Source organism: Chinchilla lanigera, unplaced genomic scaffold, assembly GCF_000276665.1.
Source record: "Chinchilla lanigera isolate Chin_1 unplaced genomic scaffold, ChiLan1.0 scaffold00016, whole genome shotgun sequence".
Classification (NCBI taxonomy): Eukaryota; Metazoa; Chordata; class Mammalia; order Rodentia; family Chinchillidae; genus Chinchilla; species Chinchilla lanigera.
Genome location: NW_004955417.1, coordinates 6,787,341 through 6,810,734, shown reverse-complemented (window position 1 = coordinate 6,810,734; position 23,394 = coordinate 6,787,341). Strand labels below are relative to the sequence as shown.

The following is a 23,394-nucleotide window of genomic DNA, read 5'->3' as shown; positions in this document are numbered from 1 at the left end:
GGGTTTCGGCGGGGCGCGGGACAGGGGGTGCCAGGCTCCGGGCCTGCGGGACCCCGGCAGGAGGTCGTCCTGCTCCCGCGACCCCGCCGAAGTTCCCGGGAAGCCCGAACATCCCGCCCCCGGGAGCCCGGCGTAACGCAGCTCTCCGTGCTAGCCCTGGAGCCTGCATCACTCCGCAAACCTCGGGCGCCCGGGCCCCACTCACAGGTTCAGGCTGGGGAAGTCCGGCTTCCTGGAGGGGTCAGCTCCCCTCCTCTGAGTAAGTGGCTCTCAGACACCCGCCCGAGTGTCAGCTCCTCTGACCCCAGCCCTGCGGGGGAGGGGAGCGGCAGGAACGCGGCCGACTGTGATGCAACCGGGAGTTAGAAGGATCCTGATAGTGAGTGTCCCCATTTGTCAGAAATTGAAAGAGGGGCACAGGAGCTGCAGGGGCGGACAACTAGGAGGGATTGATTGCATACTGTCCTACAGCGACCTTTCCAACTTCCTACCCCCCTCATTATTTGGGGTGTTAAAAATATAAGATTGATATGTTTATAATGTATGGTGTGAGGTGGTTTTCTTTGTAGTTTTGCTTTTGTTTTAGAGACAAGGTCTCCCTAAATTGCTAGATTGCCCAGGCAGGCTGGGCTGGAATTTGCCTGCCTCGGCTTCCCAGAGTACTGGGATTACAGAAGAACGCCACCGCGCCCCGCTTTTAAATACAGTTTTAAAAACATAATCTGTGGGGTTGGGGGTTTACCTCAGCGGCACAGAGTCTGCCGGGCAAGCGCAAGGTCGTGAGTTCGATTCCCAGTACCGGAAAAAAAAAAAACCCAAACAACAACAACAACAAAAAAGAACAACAAAAAAACCATAATGTGTGAGGCCGGATGTGGTGGCGCACGCCTGTGATCCCAGCACTCGGGAAGCAGAGGCAGGAGGATCATTGCGAGTTAAAGGCCAGCCTGGGCTACAAAGTGAGCTCAGGGCCAGCCTGAACTGCATAGTGAGACCCTGTGTCAAAAAGACAAAACAAACAAACAAACCAAAAAAAAAACCCCAAGGTTTGCTGAGTGTTGTTGCACACGCTTGGAATTCGCACATATTTTAAATTCTGAGCCAGGTAAGGAGAATTGTAGGACTCAATTTACCTCTAGGATTATTCAATCTAAGAGTACTGTGTATTCACCATTTTTTTTTAAATCTGTTTTTCTCCTCAGTTATGGTTACTAGAGGAACAGAATACACAGATATAAATACCATATAAAGAATTTACGGGCAAACCATTCGGGACCCTTCCTCTTTCTCAGGAGCTATTTCTATTCCTCATCCCTTTTCTCTAGTAAATTTTCCTACTCTTACTTAAAAAAAAATTACAAGGTAGGCTTACAGTGGCGGCTTCCAGAGTCAGCTGTGGGAGAGTACAGAAGCGCTGCCTGGGCGCTGGGGCGCTGGAGGAGCCCGGCAGAAGTCCAAGTCCTGTCAGTCGCGTCAGAGTCCTCACCGTTCGCCGTGTGGAAGGGCGGGCATTGGAAGGCTGGAGAGGGACATCCAAAGGCAACGGGCACAGGGGAGCTGCTCCAGAGATGCAGAAGCCAGACTTCCTACTTCCCTTTTTATTCCATCCAGGCCAGAAGCCTATTGGTTGGCGCCACCCACACCCAGAGTGGCTCTTCCCTGTACAGTAAGTTATCACCCTGACACCATAGTTAACTACCGGGCTCCTCTTTGAACAGCCTAACAAGTTTACCTTATTTTCATGTTGGTTCTGAGATTGAATCCGGGGAATAACTTTTCCCTTAACATTTGTATCATTATCATTTTAAAGGAGCTCAATTTTTCACACGTAGTTGACCAATCCAGTCCGGGGCAGAGTTTAGTAATTGACACTGAAAGAATGTTCACAAGGGTTCTGTCACACATTTTTCCTTTATGGCCTTGTTTTCATTTTGAGTTTTCCTGCGGTATTTTCAGAACAGGTAATGAAGTGGGCATGTCACGTTTTGGGCTTCATCTGGTTTGTACTTAACCTTGCGAGTGTGCTTATCATAATTTACATTTGATAATGGTTTTTGATTAAACTAGGTCACAGCAACCATACAGGATTTTTCCAATGGTAAATGGGACATACCAGAATTCTCACATTTTAATTTTGAAGTCGTAGGTGAAATCTTACTTAAATTTAAAAACCAAGGTCACTGAGGTGATAAGGAAACAGACTCTGTCAGAGATTGTGTCAATCAGTGTGTAATCCCCAGCGCCCTTCTCACTTGCACTTCAAGAGCTCAGCACTCCTTTCACAAAGTGCCCCCAATACAGTACGTACAATACGGTATGTGTAGCTTAAGGCAGCATTCATGGTACCTTCTGAGTCTGCAGGGTCCCCTGGTTGTAGAATTCTTACCTAACATTCTTACTCTTACTATTCTATAATGTGCCAGCATTTTATATATTAAATTGTAATGTAGGGGCTCAGAGGATGTCTGTACTGGAGTTTCACTATGCCAGCTGTGTGACCTGGGTACAGTACTCGGTATCTCTGGCCGTTATTTCCAGGCCTGTAACATGAGGGTCATAGACTGTAATTCACTGGTTTTGAGGATGAGAAAATGTTTAAAAGCATCACCATACACAGCTCAAATTAGTGAACAAGTAAATGTCATTTTTCTTACTATCGCTAATATTGTAAAATATTTTTACATTTTCTAAAAACAAATTCTAAAAAGTATGTGCTGTGAACTGAATTGTGTTCCTCTAGATTTGTATGTTGAAGCCCCAGCCTCCAGTGTGACTATACTTGGAGATACAGCCCATAAGGAAGTAGTTAAGGTGGAGTTAGTACAGATAGGATGTTGGGGACTGAGGAAGTCACTCCCCTCCGCTCACTGGAACTCCAACGCTACCTTAGGAGCATTCTGTATAACCCCAGACCAAAGCGTATGCAAGCCCTTTTTTCCCTTCTCACTCTTTTTTTTTTTTTTTTAATCCTTCTCACTCTTGAGCCCAAGAGCCTGATTGTCTGCATGATGTGAATTGTTCCTTTTCTGTCATCCATTCGTTTGTTTCTGGTCTTCAATAAAAGTTGCTGCTTTTCCTTCCCCCCTGAGTATATGCTTTGCAATTCATTGCCACACACAGGAACACAGAATCTCTCAGATCCACTGTGCTGTAACAAAATGAGGCTGTAAGGATGGGGTCCTAATCAGTAACAATCTGTGCCTTAGAAGAAGAGGAAGAGACACCAGAGCTCACACTCCTCAGTGGAGGGCACAGCATAAAAGAGCATGCTGGGAAGAGACCCTCACCAGGAACCAAATCAGCTGATAGTCTAATTTATATCTAGTTTGTGAGAAAACAAATTTCTGTTGTTTAAGTTACCTAGCCTACGGTATTTTGTTGTGGTAGCCCAAGCGAAGACAATGTGTTTTTGCATTTTCTAGAAACAAATTATGAGTGCAATGTGTGTGTGCACAGCCTGTGTAGTGCTAGGGTTTAAACCCAGGGCCTTCAAATTGAACTATACCCATAGTCTTTTTTAAAAAATTCTTTTTGTATTTTGAGACGAGTCTCACTTAGTTGCTAAATTTCCCTGGCTGGCTTGGAACTTGTGATCCTCCTGTTTCAGCCTCCCAAGGTACTGGATTTACAGGCATGTGCCACTACACCTGGCAAATACTTTTAATGTCAGCTATTCAAAATAAACTGTTGTGTTTCATAAACTCTGTCAATGGGCCATGTCAGAAAAGCTAGTAATTTGTTGTAAGACTAAGAGACTAATTACCAGGCATGGTGGTGCACACCTGTAATCCCAGCACTTGGGAGGCTGAGGCAGGAGGATTGTTTCGAGTTTGAGGCCAACCAGGGCTATAACATGAGCTCAAGGCCAGCCTGAACTGTATAGTGAGACCCTGTCTCAAAAAAAGACTAAAAAAAAAGACTAAGACTTTTAGAAAACATTCTAGAGGGGCTGAGGATTTAGCTTAGTGGCCCAGTGCCTGCCTGGCAAGCTCGAGGTTGTGAGTTCAATTCCCAGTACCGGAAAACAAACAAACAAGACAAAACATTCTAGAAAAGGTTACATCTTTGTTAACTTGAAACTTTGGGAAGCTCAGCTATCTTTCAGGGTCATTTTTCACAGACCATTAATACTTGCTGGTTACAGTAAAATACTGAGAGCTTGGAATTCTCATTGCATCAATTCAGTTCTCTACCTAGATGGCAAATAGTAGGAATGCTTCCCTGTTTACATACAAAATCGGGGATGGTAGCTGTGTTGGTTTCTTCAAATGAGGTTTGCTGCTGCAGTTTGATCTTAAGGGACAAAGAAAAATACCAAGGGGACTTTCCACTAAAAAATACAATTTACTTAGGTGAAGGTTGTAGCAGTCAGATTCAGTTGCACAGAACAGAGTTCATGGAATTTACGTTAGCTGATCTAAGGATGAACAGAATTTCTTTGGGGCTAATATTTGTTTTACAGAGTCACAGGACTGCTGAAGGAACATGATAGAGGAAGGACTTGGGACAGTTTACAAAGTTGCACTGCAAGAGTAAGTTACAAGGGAACTGCTGCCCATCTGTGAACAAGTTCCCTTCCAAGTCAGAAAGCTACCACTGCAGCTGCTGTCTCCAGAATTATGCCTGCATGCAATATTTTAATTTTATAAAATTTTGCTTCCCTCTACTACAAAGTAAGGAACTTCCTTTGTTCACTGCTGTATGCCTGTCATGTATGCCTTGCTGCTCCCACAAAGCCTCAAGAGCTTTTGGGAGGCGACTGGATCATGGGAGCCTGATACCAGTAAGTGGAAGGAGCTATCCCCCTTTGCTCCCTTAACCTCTGCTTCTTGCGTGCTTGCCCTGCCATGAGCAGTTCTCTGCCGTGCTGCCCTGTGCTGGAGCCAGTTTACTATGAACTGAAACCTCTACAAACTTAGCTAATATAGGGGCTGGGGATTTAGCTCAGCGGCACAGCGCCTGCCTGGCAAGTGTAAGATCGTGAGTTTGATTCCCAGTACCGGGAAAAAAAAAAAAAACTTTGCCAAAATAAACCTTTTCTCCTTTAAGCTGTATCAAGTATTGTGTCTCAGTAACAAGAAAGTAAGACAACACCCAACACAAAACATTAATCTTGGCCTATGGTAGCAGTGAATCCAAGCAGTCAGAGAACAGTAAACCCAGAGGACTAACGGGGTCAGCCTTGAACTAAGCAGAAGAGATGAACATTAGCTATGAGAGATTTTTTTTTTCTGTCTCATTGCTTATTATAAGATCAATCTGTAGGCACTATTACATTACAGCAAGATTAGAAAAAAGGAAGTGGAAAAAAACAACATAGGACAGAAAATAAGTCATAAGAATTAATATAACTTTTTAGTATCAGAATAAAAGTTCCAGAAACTGAGAAAGAAAATAGTTGGATGAAAACCTATTTAGCAGCAAGTTTGTCGACTTGTAGACAAATTAAGGGAGACATGAGTGTGCAGATGTGAAAGCCCTCCTGAATGCTGAGTAGGGAAAAAGAAAACACACACATGAAATAAAAGAATAGCAAGAATAAAGAGAAAACTCTGAGTTTCCCAGTGCACATTCAGGTCCTAACTAAAGGAATGAGTTTGGCAACAGATTTCTCCTCAACAGGATTGAGTATTAAGAGACAGTGTTTTAAAACTTCTGAAGGGATAGTGCTTTAAACCTGGAATTCTATCCCAACTCAAGTATATCAACAACATGGAGGCAAAATGAAAAACAAACCTAGAAAGCTTTACTTCCTAATCAATAATTATTGTTACTACTTTAGGATGTTCTTTGAGAATACAGTCCATCAACTATGGGGATTATCCAAGAAATTGGAGCAGGTTCTACCTATGAAACAGTGGAACTAATTCAGAAAAGGAAATGAAGGCCAGACTCAGAGTGATGGTTATATAGCAGGAGGCCTATCCAGATTGAAAGACTGCAGAGCTGTAGTAACTGCCTGGTGGGGAGAGGGGGAAGGTACTGATTTTCAGATTTACACTGCCCCTGTAGACAGAAGCCAACTCTAGACAAGTAAAAATCACTTAACTATGGTTGTAGTACAGGTTGTAAATGTTTAGCACTGTAATGTAAAAGAGAACAACTGAGCTAGAAGGATCTGGTATATAAAATCCTTGTCTAACTGCTTAGAGTTGAAATGCAAAATCTGTTTTTAAATATAGTATTTAAGATCACAAATGTAATTTGAGATAACAACAGTGAAATCATTTATTAGATGTTGCAAGTAGGGAAGACTTGGGTGTAGTTAAATCCTTATCTTCCAGCCAGGCGTGGTGGCGCATGCCTGTGATGCCAGCACTCAGGAGGCTGAGGCAGGAGGATCATTTCCCAGACCAGCCTGGGCTACAAAATGAGCTCAAGGCCAGCGTAAACTACATAGCAAGACCCTGTCTCAAAAAAAAAAAACCAAAAAAAACACCCAAACCCTTATCTTTCCTGACAGTAGGTATGCAAGATCTAACACTGATATATCAAGAATTAGCATAGGCACATTATATACAGATAGAAAAAGCACTACAAACAATGAGCAGTGATTGTTTCTAGAAACACAGTTGGAAGGGTTTGGAAAACATGGGTTGGGACGTTGCTTTTTGCATTCAGCCCAGATTAGTTTATTTACTCATGTAACAAATATGTGTGAGGGGCACATAAAAATGAAATGGACTTTACTGAAGATTTGGGGAAGTAGGATATTTTCCATCCTGATAATGCTAGAACTTAGAACTAAATACTGCTTTTCAAATTTGGTATTCAGCAAATTTGACAACAAATATGTTGCTACCCTTTTTCTCATTATTCCTCTTACGTTTTCATTCTCTAACACAAATCTTCAGGTTTCTGGCATTCACAATCTGTATTGTGGGGACAGTATAAGTGAGGCACTAAAAGAGAGATGTGGCTCCAATTTTCCTTTCTAATGAGGTGGATAGGAGAGGTCCCCAGACTTCTTCAAAGAGGGTCTGTGGTTTCAGAGTTCCAGATAGCAGTAAGAGTAGAGCAGCGATGATAAGCATATTGAACAGATTACTTAGGAGCAGGAATGAGAATAAATAAAATCCCTTTTCACATGTACCAGAGTACTACTTCTCAACCATGGCCGTGTATAATATCACCCAGGGAGCTTTTGAAAAATGCCAGTGCCCAGATACCAGATCCTCCCTCACCCCTTACCCCACTCCCACCACTACAAATTAAGTAAAAAAACAAAATCCCGGAGGAAGAAACTTCAGACCCACAATTTCAGATCAGTAGTATACAACCCACATGCAATTTCTGTACGATTGATTGAATTGGCGAAACAACGTGTCAAACTGTTATAGGCAGCTGAGTTGGATAGAAATATAGGCAGTCAGACAGGGCCAGGTTCTTGAAGGAGCCAATATGGAAGACAAGATACCTTACAAATGTAGAGGTGGTACTTGCTTTGGGCCGGATCTCAAAACCAAAGACTAAACAAATACACCCACATACCTTCCTAGGGATAGACATCAGGGATTGATATTCTAAATAGGTAGCAATCACCTTGAAGAGTCCTTGACCCAACCTCTTACAGGAAAAGCTCCTGTTCTGTATTCATGCCCGCTTGCTAAGTGACTCACTTCCCCATCTGATCCCGGTTTAATCAATTTTACCTGAACAAGTCTTACCGGCTGACCATAGTTTTGTCCATTTTTCCCCTACCTTGGACCCACCTCACCTCGTGGTTTTGCTCAATAAAAGTCCTAGAAAAGACAGAGTCTTGGGTAACCCTCTTTGGGCCCCCCTTCTGTCCCTCTCTTGGACAGAAGCATTCTTTTCTTTCCCTCAATAAATATATTCTGCTCTTAACCTCCGCTGTTCCTGAAATTCATTCTTTGATTTTAGAGAACACGAACTCGTCCCAGATAACATTCAGGTTGGGAGTTTTTATTTTCCTGTATCAAAACCACATTGTCAAACTTTTTCATTCTGATATTTGTAATACAGTTAACATTTGCCGAAGAGCTACAGTCACATCCTTGACACTGTTTTGCTATATCAATCAATTAAACAGAAATTATGTCATATAGAACACCATATATTTAGGCCAAAATTATACTCCATATTTACCATATTATTACAGTGATGGCATAAATTACACTACAAATATGTGGCAAAATATATTAGTGGTGGGAAATCTATGGCACACGTGTCACAGCAGGCTGAGAGCTCTAAAAGGTTCACTCTCACTGTAGTAATATAGTAAATATGGAGTATAGTTTTGGCATAAATATATGGTGTTATAGATGACATAATTTCTACTTAATTGATTTACATAGCAAAACAAAGTGTCAAACCAGTTTATCAAACATTTTTGTTCTGATATTTGTGATATAGTTAAAAATCTCGGAAAAAACAACACTAACTTCCTCAGCCATATAGCATAGTTATGGCCTCTTAAGTTATGGCATATTTATGGTGTAAATAGAAAATATATAACTTTTATTTCGTGGATGAAGTTAATCCAGTGGTTAAACACCCCCCCTACACACACACTTTACAATTCTAATACCTCATCCATTGTTAGTCTGTCCCCTAGGATTTTGTTTGTTCCTCTGCCTAGAACATTTCCACCATGTACATAGGGTTAACTCTCACATCTGAATGAGGTTTACTCCAGCTTTGCATTTAAAAGTGAAACCTGGGCTGGGCATGATGGCACATACCTGTAATCCCAGCACTTGGGAGGCTGAAGCAGGAGTATCATTGTGAGTTTGAGACCAGCCTGGGCTACAAAGTGAACTCAAGGCCAGCCTGAACTGCATGGTGAGACCCTGTCTCAAAAAGACAAAAATAAAACAAAACAAAACAAAAAGTGAAACCTGCCTTTTGTGTTTCAAAATAGCTCTCCCACTACCACTGACTTTCTCAGTTTTATTATAGTACCTGCCATTTTCTGACATACAGTTTGCCTGCATATATATCTATTGTGTTTGTGTTTTTTCCTCTCACTAGAATATAAGCCAGTAAGAAAGTGTTTTCATTTTATTCACTAATGAAATTTAAGTGTCTGAAATGTCTAACACCAGTGAGCACTCAGTAAATGTTTGTTGAACTTCAGTGGCCTCCTAAATAATATTTAGCTCATTATAAAAGATAGGTACTTAGCCATATTAGAAATATGAGTTTGGAATGTGCTAGCATTACACTGTTATATAAAGTCTTTGTAGCATTATAAATCTTCCCTGGCAAATGTTTTGTCTCCTAGTGAAGCCTGCTGGATATCTGGGCTGCAAGTCAGACTGGGCTTTAACCCTTCCTTTATCTGTTAACTAGATGTGTAATATCAGGCAAGTTATTTCCCTCTGCTAAGCCTCACTTACATAATCTATAAAAGAAAGAGATAGGAATAAATGAATTCGAAGTTCTCTTCTTTTATACAGTATTTTGTTACCAGTTGTGAGCTTGAAATAAAAGGTTTTCTTGGGAGAGATGCTAAAACATAGATGTCTATAGATCTCAGCCTGAATTTGGTATAGTGGTTGTGTTACCTCTTTGGAATCAGATTGTCTTTATTTTAACCCTTGCTTTACTACTTATTACCTGAGTATCAACTAGTTATTCACTTAAACGTCTCTTAATCTTAATGTTAATAAACAAACATATTATTGGTACCAATTTCAGTGTGTATCATTGTATTTATTGTAAAATTGTATTATCCATGTAAAACACTTAAAACGTTCATAGTTCAGAATAAGGGCTTAGTCACTATTAGCTAGTAGCTTTTTATGAAATTCTGTACTTAACAGTATTTTCTGATAGATTGGTGGGTTTGTGGAAATAAAGAAGGACATTTAAATAAATGAGAAAAGCAAAGCATATTTTTTCTTTACCTTGAGATGGCAAGGGAATCAGTGGGCACCATTTGCAATTTGGCAGAGACTCAAGGCAGACAGAAGAGAGGAAGGCTTCCGGTGGGCCCTGACTGGAGGCTGTTGGCATGGGAAAACCATAGGCAAGCGAACTAGAACCAATATTGAATAGTTGGTTATGTGATTGGTTCCTGGGCTTCTTTAGTTGGCTCTAAATTGGAACTGGGGACAAAAACCAAGGGGCTGGCAGTTCCTAATCAAATCCTAACCATTTGGGACTGATTGTTATAGAAGTTATTAAGTTTAGCTTCCTGGATTGTCACTAGAGATAGCAACTTGACTTCCTGTAAGTCTGACTTGTACTGTATCAGGCTGTCTTCCACAGATGTTTATTATAAATGAGATGACTGATTTCGTGGGCAAGATGCAGGGTATTTGCTCAGAATTCTATTTTTATGTATGGTCATGTCACTGTGTATTTTCATATTCAACTCTTGCATTCATAAGAATATGGTGAAATTTTAATATCTCACCGAATTAAGCCTTTTATATTACAATCATTATAAAAGTAGGAATAATTTAATCAATTCAACTAATTTAGGGGCTGGGGATTTAGCTCAGCAGCACAGCGCCTGCCTGGCAAGCGTGAGGTCGTGAGTTTGATTCTTGGTACTGGAAAAAAACAAAAAACAAAAAAATTCAATTAATTTACACAGACATTTATTTTAGTTTATTCTAATTAAGTACTAATTTAATACCACAAGCACATTATATTTGTGATGGTGATAATAACTTAGCCAAGTATTTGAGAGTACTGACTATAAAAAATGATTTTAGCTTTTTTAATAAATCAGTTTGATTTAAATGTTGCTACTTTGTTCATGCTATGTAAACCTATCTGAGCAGCATATTGCAATATACATTACCTTCCCTTAATCTATTTTATCTGTCAAAAAAGCTTAAAATCAATACAACTATAAATATTTTTTCTAACTAATCATCTTCAGTTCATATTTGCCTATTAAATCCGGGAAAATGTTAAGATACATGGCAAAATATTTTTGGAAAAGGACTCATTTCTCACTTGAGCCTTCAGAATTTTAAGTTTATATTAGCGAAAAAGATCTTTTCATGATGGCACTGCTCATTTTTCCATTTTAACTGTATTTTGTTATTTTGCTTTAAGTTTATTCTCTTTTAGTTTTAAAGGACTAATCTCTCCAATCAATAAAAGGATTTTATGACATAGGAGTTTTTTTTATGTATATAGTATGTATCACCATTGCTACATTGTTTATAAACTTGGATCTGAGTCACAAGAGATACTTAACAAGTAACACTAACTTTTTGAATCCTTTCCTATTGAATATCCACAGCTATTTTGCACTTATTTCCAGAGAATTAAAAAACGAAAAACACTTGAGTGTCAAATATACCACAGATTAGATTATCCTTTCCACCATATATAATTTATTATTCATATGTTTCTATAGTACAAGAAGAGTTGTTTCCTTGACATTTAAAACATTCTAAATTGTAAAATTATTTTATAGTAAGATAACTTGCACTTAGGTAATACAGATATTACCAGATATTTTGTATTACTAGAATAACTTGTTCCTAGTATAGAAATTATAGAAACAGATTCTTATGAATCTTACACATATTCTCTTTAAAAATAAGTAGTTATTTCTTAAATTTTCAGAATATGACCAATTATAACATAGTTAAAATAATTATTTCACTAATTAATTTCCTGTTTATTATAACTAGAATATCTGATATTGGCAATCTTTTGTAGGATTTCCAAGGAATATGCTAATTTGTATGCATTTTACATTAATTTATGGACTATCATAGAAATCAGTGAACACTCATTTAGTGTGGCATACAGAATTCAAAACTGAAGTTTGAAATAAAATTTCAAAGAACTATGAAAAACATATCTAGGATTGCATGTGTAATTTCAAGAGGAAAAATTAATCTTCTTTGCTGCTTCTGGAAATTAACTCTTACAAACAAAATTCTATGTTTGCAAGAGTTAATTTCCAGAGTTACATAACACAGGATACCAGAGCTTTAGATAAACTAATAAAAGAAAAGAGATTGGAACTCTGTGCACTGTCTTTTATGATTATATACTGTATTTGCAAAAGGGTTCTATTTGGCTCCTATAAATTTGTATGCTCTTATTTAAAATACTGCCTTGTTCTCTCATTATGATTCATATTCCTTCCATTCTATAAATATTTATTTCAAAATATCTTTATAACTAGGCTTTCATTTTTCTAGACTTTGATGTACAAGTTCTCGTATTTGTTGTGTCTTCTGATACTTTCTCACAGTGATTCATTTCGTCAAACAAATTATAATGTACAACTGTAAAATCATCTCCAGCAGGAGGTGTGTACTATGTACACAGGATGTTAAATCTTAACCACGGGGCAGTTTTCCATTTGCCTCTGCCTAAATTGAATGGGTTTTGCCATACATATCTGAATCAGTTATAATACAAACATGTTGGCATAGGATAATTTGAGCCAAGCAGACAGAATGAATGTGGATTCCACAGCTATGCACGGGCTAGGGTGCTGGCTTCCTGTGAGTGATGTTTTTTCTACTCAAGAGCCTACACAGACAATAAGCGTCCTTGCAATTTCAGAAGCAAGGTCAGTGGCTAAGGTTTTTCCATTTCATGGAATATTTGCCCCTTATGACTCCTGCTTATGCTCGGGGAAATTATAGTTAGGTCTGTTGGTCAGGACATTCTTCATTCATGTTTATCAGTATCCTGATGTACTACTACTGAGTATAATCTCTAGTTTTAAAATGCCCATTAGCTAAGACGACCTTGTAAGTTATCCTCTATATCAAAGTACTTTAGAAATTGAAAAAAAAGCACATTATTATTCATTACTTTGGAGTAGCAGGTATAAAACAGTGCTCTCTCTATTAATCTAGCACATATATTCTCACCCTACAGTGTCAGCTATTTTAATTTCTGTTCCAGCTTACTAATCACTGCCCCATATTATTTATTCCTTCTTAATTTCTGGAAGTCCTGGGACTTACCTGTCCATCTCTAGCTTGACAGTATATCTGAATCTCCCATTATTGTGTTTGGTCCATGTGTTTATATTGGGAAGAAAGTCCTTCTAATATCAGCTTCTATTAATGTGTTACCTTAAAATTTATGGATTTAATGAATATGTAAGTCTTTGTGATCTTTCATCGTTTTATTACTTCTTCTAAGTTTTAATTGTGCTCATTTTATCATTGTAATTATTTGTATCATGAATAGAAAGATGGTGAGTAAATAATTTTTCCTTTTTTAATTTTCACCTTAAAATTGCTGGCTGAATCTTATATTGCCCGTTTTCTTAATTTTATCATTCCAGGGTATAGTGAAATAATTCTTTTTTTTTTTCTTTTAACTTGAATTCACTACAGGTAGCATCATAATTATTTTTGGGGATCGTATTACTGCCAGTAAAACTACTTTAGCAATAGAGTTTACATCTAATTATTTACTGATCAAAGTCAGGATTCCATTGGATAACAGTGAAACTAGCAAAAGCTGAGAAAGTTCCAAATGGACTGAAGTACCAGGAAAACTAACTGGAAATAACACCAACACATGGAGCAAAGTATGGCTGTTTTAAAATCTGAAGTAAGTCAAAGTGAGTGCTAGAGTTTTGTCCTGCACTAGAATTCTAGTTAGCAGAATTGGGACACAAGGTGGTTCTAGGTGAACAAATCAGGCAGAATCCACATGTGCTGAGTTTGAACAAACATGGCACAGCCACAAATTAAATGAGTCCAAGTGGGTTATATGCTTTTAGAGAAAGAGTTAAAGCCTGTTGGAGCAGATTCATTGTCCCCTACTTGTTGTTGATTAAATAGATCCTTTTCTTCCAACATGGTCTCTGGTTACTGCACTTGGATGCTACAGGCCCAGGCAGAGCGCTTAGGACTGCAAAAGTGCACTTGGCGAAAGGCAGGAGCTGGCAGTAAGCCTTCGTTTTTGTAAGTTGGCTTTCTGGGAACAGTTCAGCTGACTGCCTCCCATACCTCTTCTGCTTTATTGGCCCCAACTTTTCGGCTGTGATGATGATCCAGCTTCTTCTTACTTTATATTTCCATCTGGATCCTTCTGATGACTGACCCATCCTGATGGGCTTTGTTCAACAAAACGTTTTACTTTCTTAAATTGAAGATGGTCTATAAACTGTTTTTCATTTGTGTTACATTTCTTGGTTTTGTCTTGTGAAGATATACTTTACAGCCAAACATGAAGTAAGATAGAGTTAAGATTTTATTTACCTTGACACAGTATATTATGTTCTTTTATTCACAATAGTACTTTTTATGTTTTTTCTACTCAAGAGCCTACACAGACAATAAGCGTCCTTGTAACTTCAGAAGCAAGGTCAGTGGCTAAGGTTTTTCCATTTCATGGAATGTTCTGCCCCTTATGACTCCTGTTTGTGCTCAGGGAAATTATAGTGAAGTCTGTTGGTCAGGACACTCTTCGTTCATGTTTATCAGTATCCTGGAAATATCCCAGGACTTCCAGAAATTAAGAAGGAATAAATAATATGGGGCAATGATTAGTAAGCTGGAACAGAAATCAAAATAGTCCTTTGATTGCTTGGGAAGGTATCATATTTTTTATAATAGCAGTACAGTCACTACTTCTTTGTAATAGTGTGTTCATTTGAACATTGAAAAAAAAACTGTGCATCTCCTGCAGACATACAGAAACTGTATGGAAGCACATTTGTGGATCTGTTCTGGCCAATGCATTTAAATCACACCCTCTGGAAAAATTTAATAGGTGTCACTGTTCACTTCCTTGCTTTGCACTCCCTGGAATACCTGCACAGGTTTGGATTCCGTGACAGTATGTCAGTGCGTGCACTACTGAACAAGTGTTCTGAATTTATTTCAGTGTGCGCCTGTTTGTCTAATGCAGTGTATATCTAATTTAGAAATTGGAATCATTAAGAACCTAAATCTTAAGTCTCAGCATAGCATGCAATGTATGTAATTTATTTTAACTGCTGCTTATCTTATAAAAATTTTAATGACCCTGAAATTCTAGTAATTGTGTCAATACAGCAAGCTATTTCTTATCTTGAGCCTTTGTGCCAGCTGCTCTCTTTCCCTGAAATACCCTTCCTTTTATTACTCAGTACAGTATGAACTACCACAATCTGTTTACCAGTTAATAGACCCTAGAGTTGTTTTCATTTTGGAGTTATCATGGACAGAATTTAAAAAACAAAACTTCTTCCAACATTTGCATACAGATCTTTGTGATACAGGTCTTACGGGATTGCTGAGCCATAAAGCAAGAGTTAACTTAAGAAATTGCCAAACTCGTTTCCAAAGTGACTATATCACCAGGAATGCCTGAGTATTTCGTTTGCTCTGTATTCTTATCTACACTTGGTGTTTTCAGTCTTTAATTTTAGACAACTGATAATGTGTAGTGGCATTTCATTGTGGTTTTATTAGCTTTTCATGAGTGATTAACATCACTCATCTTTTTGTTTATTTGAAATTCATGTATCATCTTTAGTGACGTGCTTATTCGTACCCTTTGCCCATTTTATTGGGTTACTTTTTATTACTGAGTTGTAAGAATTCTCTAGGTTCTGGATATAAATTCATTATCAGAAGTTCCCTATATAAGTAAATTCAACTAGTTTCTTTTTAATATTCACTGGTGTAGTAAAGATAGTGCAGAAATTTGTGAAGCAGTAACACTGTCTTGAAAATGAGTTATGAGAATCATACCACAAAATATAACCACTTAATATTTTGTGTATTCCTTTCTATAATAAACATATATACTGATAGAAATACATGATAGATATTTACACACATACATTCACTTTTAAAATCCTGCTTTCTTTAAATTTTTTTTTTTTTCTGGTACCGGGAATCGAACTCACGACCTTGCACTTGCCAGGCAGGTGCTGTGCCACTGAGCTAAATCCCCAGCCCCTCTTTAAATATTTTTTGAAAATAATAATAGTTTCCTAACAGTATTCCCAAATTTTTATATCTTAGCATATTTAATTGTATTCCTTCCTATTGAAAATTTACACATAAAACATGGAATTTAGGAACTTAAATATTTACACTGGGAAAATTCCATTCTATACTTGCATGTGTCCTTGTGCATGTGTGTGTGTGCATGTGCACTCACGTGTGTGTTTATCCCCAATGCCATGCAAGTTTGAGTTGGTACAACATTGACGTCTTTTTGTATCAAATCCAATTTTCTGTGGAAAAAGTTTAAAGTTCGTGGGCCAGTATCTATTTCAGTGTTGTTCCTTCTCTCCAAATATGGCTGTAGTCTTTCAAAAAGTTCTTCAAAAGAAAGAGGAAAAAGCAAACCAAGCTGTGTTCTGGTGGATGCCATACTTTCACAGATGCTATTAAACCACAGCTGGGCAGTGTTTTAATAGTGAGTTCAGATAAGGTAAGTGGTTCCCTATCAGAAAAACAAGTTCTTTATCCGGAATCAAATATTCTTGAAATGAATTAAATAACTAGAGGACACAATGTTTTACTTTCTGCAGAAGTTAGGAAAAACTAATCTGATCTGAAAATGTATATATAGAAACACAAGCTAGAAAAAAAACTAAAAAATATTTAAGAACCACATTTCCTTTATATTTTTGGAAAAATCAACCTCATAATTGTGTAAATAAGACAGGGCTTAATGACTATATCTCTAGGTTGACAATAAAATGATCTAAATGAAAATTTAGAAATATAGTTGGTAATGGGATGTCTTGGTTACTTTTCTCTCTTTGCTGGGCCAAAATACCTGACACCCACAATTAAGGAAGGAAAGATTTATTTAGCTCACAGTTTGTGAAGGTTTCAGTCCACATTCCGCTGGCTCCAGGGCAGAGTGGCACACGGCAGAGGGCAACAGTTCATGGCAGCAGAAAACAGCAAGAGCAACAAGAGCAAAAGGAGGAATGGCAGCTGAAAGAGCAAGCGTCTTTCCCTCCCTTATATTGTTTGCAAGCTACCTATTTATACTAGGTATTTTAAGTATTAGGTATTTTAAGTAATCTAGAGATGATTTAAGGCAACGGGGGCAAACCTGTAGTATGTGTGCCATTGTGTTTTTCTTTTAAGACAAAAAATATTACTGTAGTTGTTTTTTTCTAAACTGAAAGCTCACCATTCAGGTTTAGTTGTAGTGTTGGCATTTTGAGATAAATGAGTTTTGGGTTGTAGTTTGGCACTCAGTCTCCAAAAGGTTCACCATCACTGATTTAAAGCATGTAGGAGGATTTCATAGCTTATGTGCAAGTACTATACCATTTTATATAAAAGATGTAAACATCTACAGATTTGGGTATCCAAAGCGTCCTAAAACTAATCCCTATGGAAACTGAGTCAAATTATATAGTTAAGTATATAGCACAGTAAAGTTAAATTATTTTCCCAATGTTGTATAGCTTAGAAATGGTGAAATCAAGATTCAAACCTTCAAAAATCTGGATCTTCAGTTCACACACTAAACCTCTATACAGCAAAAACACTTCTAATCCCACCCAGGCATGTATGGCTGGACAAGTCACACATTATCTCAATTTCTGCCTTTCTTCCCCTGATTTGCCTACCTTAGAAAGTTGTTCAGTATAGGAAATCATTTTTTATTGTTTGAAGAATATAGCTCTAGCGATTGTGAGATATTCTTTTAAAGAATATTCTTTTAAAGAACTGTGACATCTTCTTTTGAAGATGACATGTCAGTATTTCCTTTTATTACTAATGGGACTTTCAGTGCTGATTTTCTTTTTACAGCTCTTTAAAAAGTGTATGTTTTAGGACAAAACTAGGTAGGTGAGCACTGAGCTGGATCTCCTTTATTTCTTGGTCCATACTGGGGTGGATCTAAGAAGTGACAGATGGTGCTGCAAATCAAGAGTTTGGTTATGCTTTTGAGTTGATACTGTATTGGCATATGGTCTGCTTCTCTGTTTTTTATTTGGTTTTGTTCCTTTTTTAAGTCAATGGTTACTCCTACATCGGCCCTGACAGTTCTTATTACGGTGGTTCCTGCTGTGCCGTGGATTAGGGCTAAATGTTAGGGAGAGATCAATCAGTCATGAGAGTGAAGAAAGTTCAGAGTGTGAACTAGGGCTAGAAGCAGTAGATCCTAGTAAAAAAGTAGTACAGCAGTGAGTATATGAATAATAGAAAAATCTATTAAAAATAGCCATAACATTAGACAAGACAAAGAGGACGGGCCAATTGTCTTTCCCTTCTTGTTCCCATGCTGCTGTGATTAGGATACGTGTGCCCCAAAGGGCACTTATTTAAAGGATTTGCTCCCAGGAAGGCAATATTGGGAGATGCTGGAGACCTTTAAGATGGAGAGCCTAGTGGAAGGTCCTTAGGTCACTGGGGACATACCCTTAAAGAAGATAACCCCCACCAGAAGCCCAAAGCAACGGTATTACCCAGTCCTGGACATGCACCTCCAGAAACATGAGACAAAACAAACTTCATATGTACCCTGTGTCACGTATTTTGTAATTGTGACAGAAAGCTCATGCCTATTCAGTCATTTGCAACAATTCTAAGACAAGAAATTAATTTAATTAAAATAATAACCAGATCTGCTAATCAAAGGAGAAGATACAACCTTATCTTACATTTCCTTCAAAGTTTTAAACTTCTGGTTAGCATTCTGATAGTAAAACTATCTAAATTTTAAGTATTTTGGTGAATATAATGCCATAGTTATGTAATTATTAAGACCTAGGGTTGACTTTTTAGACATCTAAAAAACAATGCAAAAAATCCATTCTACTATAAGTAGTTTTTATTTTATTTTATTTTTTTTGTACCAGGAATCAAACTCAGGACCTTGCACTTGCTGGGCAGGTACTGTGCCTCTGAGCTACATCCCTGGCCCTGTTATTTAGTTTTTGCTACTTTTAGTGTTATACTAATTGTTAAATGAATTTTAAATGATTCCTTGTTTATTCATATGCTTTCTTCTCTGACTTCACTTTTGACATGCACTACAGTTTTGGTTCTTCTTACATATTACATTGAATAATTGAGACTTAAAAGATTGTATAAATAGATGTTTGCAAGAGTCAAAATGTGAGAAAGACAATTTGAAAACTTCCTGTGGAACTTGTCCATTGTTTTGTAAAGGACAAATTATACTTCATTGTCTACTTTGGCTGTCATTCCATTTATATTATATGAGATGAGGACTGTAGGGCTTGGGGAGTATGAGGGATATAAAGGCAGGTAGAATTTGAGGAGTAGTAAATATGATTAAAATTTCCAATATGGGGTTAGTTTAGTTATTTTATCAGTTATCAGTCAGTTATTGTATTGGTCAATATTTTGTTGCTAGAATAACATACCTGACACTCTTTTTTTTGGTACCACGAATTGAACTCAGGACCTTGCACTTGCCAGGCAGGCGCTTGTGCTACTGAGCTATATCCCCAGCCCATACCTGATACTCTATAGTTAAAGGGAGGATTGGTTTATTTGACACATGGTTTCTGAGGATTCAGTCCTTGATCAGCAGGGTCCAAGAAAGAGACACATGGTAAAAGAGCATTGTGGAGAAAAGTTGCTTAGTTTGGGGTGGCCTGGAATCACAGCAGACTAACAGTACCAGAGAGGAGGAGTACAGGCACCCCAAGGTCATGCCTCCATGACCCATCCAGACATTCCAGAAGTGTGGTTTACTAATCTTCTCCCAGCTCTCAAGCAAATCAAGCTGACAAGCTTAACCATCACAGTTATTTCCAGACATAAATGTGTCTAATAATAAATGCAAGCTTTTGGCATTTGACTGTTTTGGAGAAAATAAATTAATTCCAAAGCAAAAAATTTGTTATGTGCTAGCTGAGTTTTATTTAAGACTCTGATATTTTTATGTATAAACATAGTTTTCTCTGTGTCTGTAGCCCTCAGCCATATGAACATTGTGCTTATTGGCTCTATGTTATAGTACATTAACAGAATAGACCACCCACTGCAATTAAATAATGCAGTAAATGGACTAAAATGCAGAATTCCTGGGAAAATGTGACAGCCACATGTAGAAGAATAAAACTAGACCCGTGTCTTTCACCAGTTACAAAAATCAAATCAAAATTGAGTAAAGAATTAAATGTAAGACAGAAAGGAACTGCTTCAGGCCACTGGAATGGAATTCCAATGGGCAAAGATTTCTTTTTTTGGACAAGACCCCCCCCAACAAAACAGGTAATAAAAACAAAAATAAATGAATGGGAATCAACACAGCAAAAAAACAATAAAGTGAAGAGGCAATTTACCAAATGGGAGATAATAGCAAATTACACATCTGAGGGTTAATACTGAGAACTCAATAGTAAAACAGCAAAAAAAAAAAGCAACTAAAAAATGGGCAATAAACCCAAATAACCATTTCTCAAGAGAAGACATACAGAAGGCCAATAGGTATATGAAAAAATGCTCAACATAACTAGTTCCCAAACCACAATGAGATACCATTTTATGTCAATCAGAATGCTCCTTATCAAAAAGATGAGCAAATGTTGACAAAGATGTGTAGGCAACAGAACCCTTGAACATATCTTTTGAAAATATAAATTAGTTTAGTCATTGAGGAAAACAGTAAAAGTTTCTCAGAAAATAAAAGGAGGGCCCCACATGGTGGCACACACCTGTAATTTAGTGTTCACGGATGTCTGGCAGGAGGATTGCAAGTTCAAGGCCAGTATGGACTAAATATCAGAACTTGTCTCAAAGCAAAGCAAAATAAAACAAATGCAGAAGTACTTAATAATTCAGCAGTCCTCCTACTGAGTGTATACCCAAAGGAAATGAAGTCAGTTTGTTAAGGAGATGACTGTACTCCTAAGTTTTTTGTATTAATTTTCACAATAGCCAAGAAATAGAAACACCTAAGTATCCATCAACTGATAAATATATAAAGAAAATGCAGCCCATTTACACAAGAGCATACTATTCAGCCATAAGAAAAAGGATGAAATCTTGTCATTTGAGACAATATGGATGGAACTGGAGATTATTTTGTTAAGGTAAATAAACCAGACACAGAAAGACAAGTACCACATGATCTCATTCAGACGTGGGATCTAAAAAAAAAAAAAAAATGGGTCTCAGAGAAGTTGAGAGTAGCATGGTAGTTACCAGAGCTGAGAGAATGAAAGTTACCAGGTTGAGATGGGGAAAAGCTGATCAGTGGCCACTGTACTAAGTTACAATTAAATAAGAGCAAGAAGTTCTGCTGTATTGCACAGTGGGGGACTATAGATAACAGTAATGTGGTGTATGTTTACAAAGCTAAAACAAAGAATTGTGAATATTTTCTACAAAAATACCTGGGAATGTTTGAAGAGCAGGATAAGTTTACATCAATATATATATATATATATATCACATGGTACCTAATAATACGTATGACTTTTGTTTTTATGTATCAGTGAAAAAGTAAATTTAAGAAATATGTGATTTCTCTGCAAATAAATCAGATAAGATAAATTAATACAGATCTAGAGCCCCTAATCTGAAACTCTAGAGGTTATGTTTCAGAGGCTTTTTTAAAAAAAATCTTTTATCGGGGCTGGGGATTTAGCTCAGTGGCAAAAGCGCCTGCCTGGCAAGCGCAAGGTCGTGAGTTCGGTTCCCAGTACCGGAGAAAAACCAAAAAAAAAAAAAAAAAAAAAAAATCTTTTATCACGCACATAAAAACAAGGTCTGAGCAGCACCAAACATATTAATGTTTTTGTCTCAAAATATATAAATATTCATATAAAGTGAAATAAAGCACGTAAATAATTTCACATCATTTTAGGCAGACTTTAATTTCCATTAAGTTCCTTTTAGCATTTTATTTTTAAAATTAAATTCAAAATTTATTGGTAATTTCTGAAACACAGAGCTTCACAAGCTATAAATGGACACCATCTGTAACAAAATTTTCAGCAAGAAAGATCCTGAAAGGTGTAACATCACAAATTCAGAAATAAGATGGAGATGTACACTACTATAAATGCTATTCAACATTTTTCTGGAAGTTCTAGTCAACAAAATAAAATAAAAAGAATAGGTTAAAATCCTGAAAAGAATGGGCAAAACATTATTATTAGATTATATTAATGTTGACATAGCAAAACCAAGTGAATTAATAAATGATAAGTAATAAAAGCATTCACCCAGACATATGGTTATAAAGCCAATATGTAAAAAGCAGCTTTCTTTAGCTTTGTTTTTTTTTCCTCGGAATTTATTTATATTTATTCAAAATAGACATTCTAGTTTGAATATTCTATTGTATTCTAAAATTTATTCTTATAGCAATGATAAAAACCTTAACATATCCAAAGAAATGGAAACCCCATGGAGTGTTTGCTCTGTAATAAGTTTACATCAAAATTATGAAAAAAATTTCATGTTCAGAATTTTTGCATTTCAGAATTGTAGAGCAGGGAGAGTAGAACTACAATCCTATCAAGTCTCTATCATGGCAAAATATTATATTTTCTTTTAATATAATTTATGCTTACATAAAATTAAAATAATTTTAAATGTAGTATTTTGAAAAGCTATTTGTTTTTGTTTTTTTTTTTGGGGGGGGTGTTTTTTTCCAGTACCAGGAATCAAACTCACAACCTTGTGCTTGCCAGGCAGGCGCTGTGCCACTGAGCTAAATCCCCAGCCCCCTTGAAAAGCTATTTAGGAGAGAGGAAATGTCATACTTATCTTTTTAAGAAATGTACATTTTAGATTCAATAAAATGCATTAATCTCATGTATATTGTAAATTGACAAATACTGATAAATAGACATTTTAAAATACAATTGCTTATTTCCAAATACTCTAAGTACAGTGTTGATACTTACTTAATAAATACATGACTAAATAAGGTTTTCCTTAAAAACTTCAGCCACAAAAAGTGTGAGAGGGAAATGGATGAAATAAAATTGGCAAAATATTAGCAACTATTGAAGTCAAATAATGGTGGTTCAGCACTGTGTTAGTCACTTTTCTCCTTGCTGAGACAAAATACCTGACACCCACAAGTTAAGGGAGGAAAGGTTTGTTTAGCTCACAGTTTGTACAGGTTTCAGTCCATAGTCAGCTGGCTCTAAAGCAGGGTGGCCTGAGGGGGCAACAGTTCAGGGCAGCAGAAAAAGGGGGGAGCAAACCTGTTTTCCTCCCTTCTATTGTACGCGGCTATGCCTCTTCTTGCACAGGCTCTGGATGTTCACAAAGTGAACCCCTGCTGAGTCGAGCTGGAAATACTGTGTTTCCTGAGCTGAGGGCATGAAAACAAGAGGTCCGGGTTTAACAAGCCGTCTTCAAAAAGCCGGCTCCGCAGGACCGCATAAGGCTTTAGGGGCACATCCAGACACAAACCGTAACAACCATATTCTCTGTATTTTTGTGAATGTTTTCAAATTTTCACAATAAAAGTGTTTATATACAATAAATAAACTACCCTTTAATAGTTTTATTTTTA

At 37.3% G+C, this 23,394-nt stretch overlaps 1 protein-coding gene across 1 annotated transcript in view; it reads left to right on the top strand.

Moving 5' to 3' along the window:
• LOC106148204 overlaps positions 1-23,394 on the top strand; it is a gene marked incomplete at its 5' end in the record, with an annotated part of 41,579 nt that continues 18,185 nt past the window's right edge. Inside the window, 3 exon segments of the mRNA XM_013512754.1 lie at positions 1-259; positions 1,612-1,666; positions 4,463-4,532. Of these exon segments, the coding sequence (XP_013368208.1) occupies positions 1-259; positions 1,612-1,666; positions 4,463-4,532 (384 nt within the window).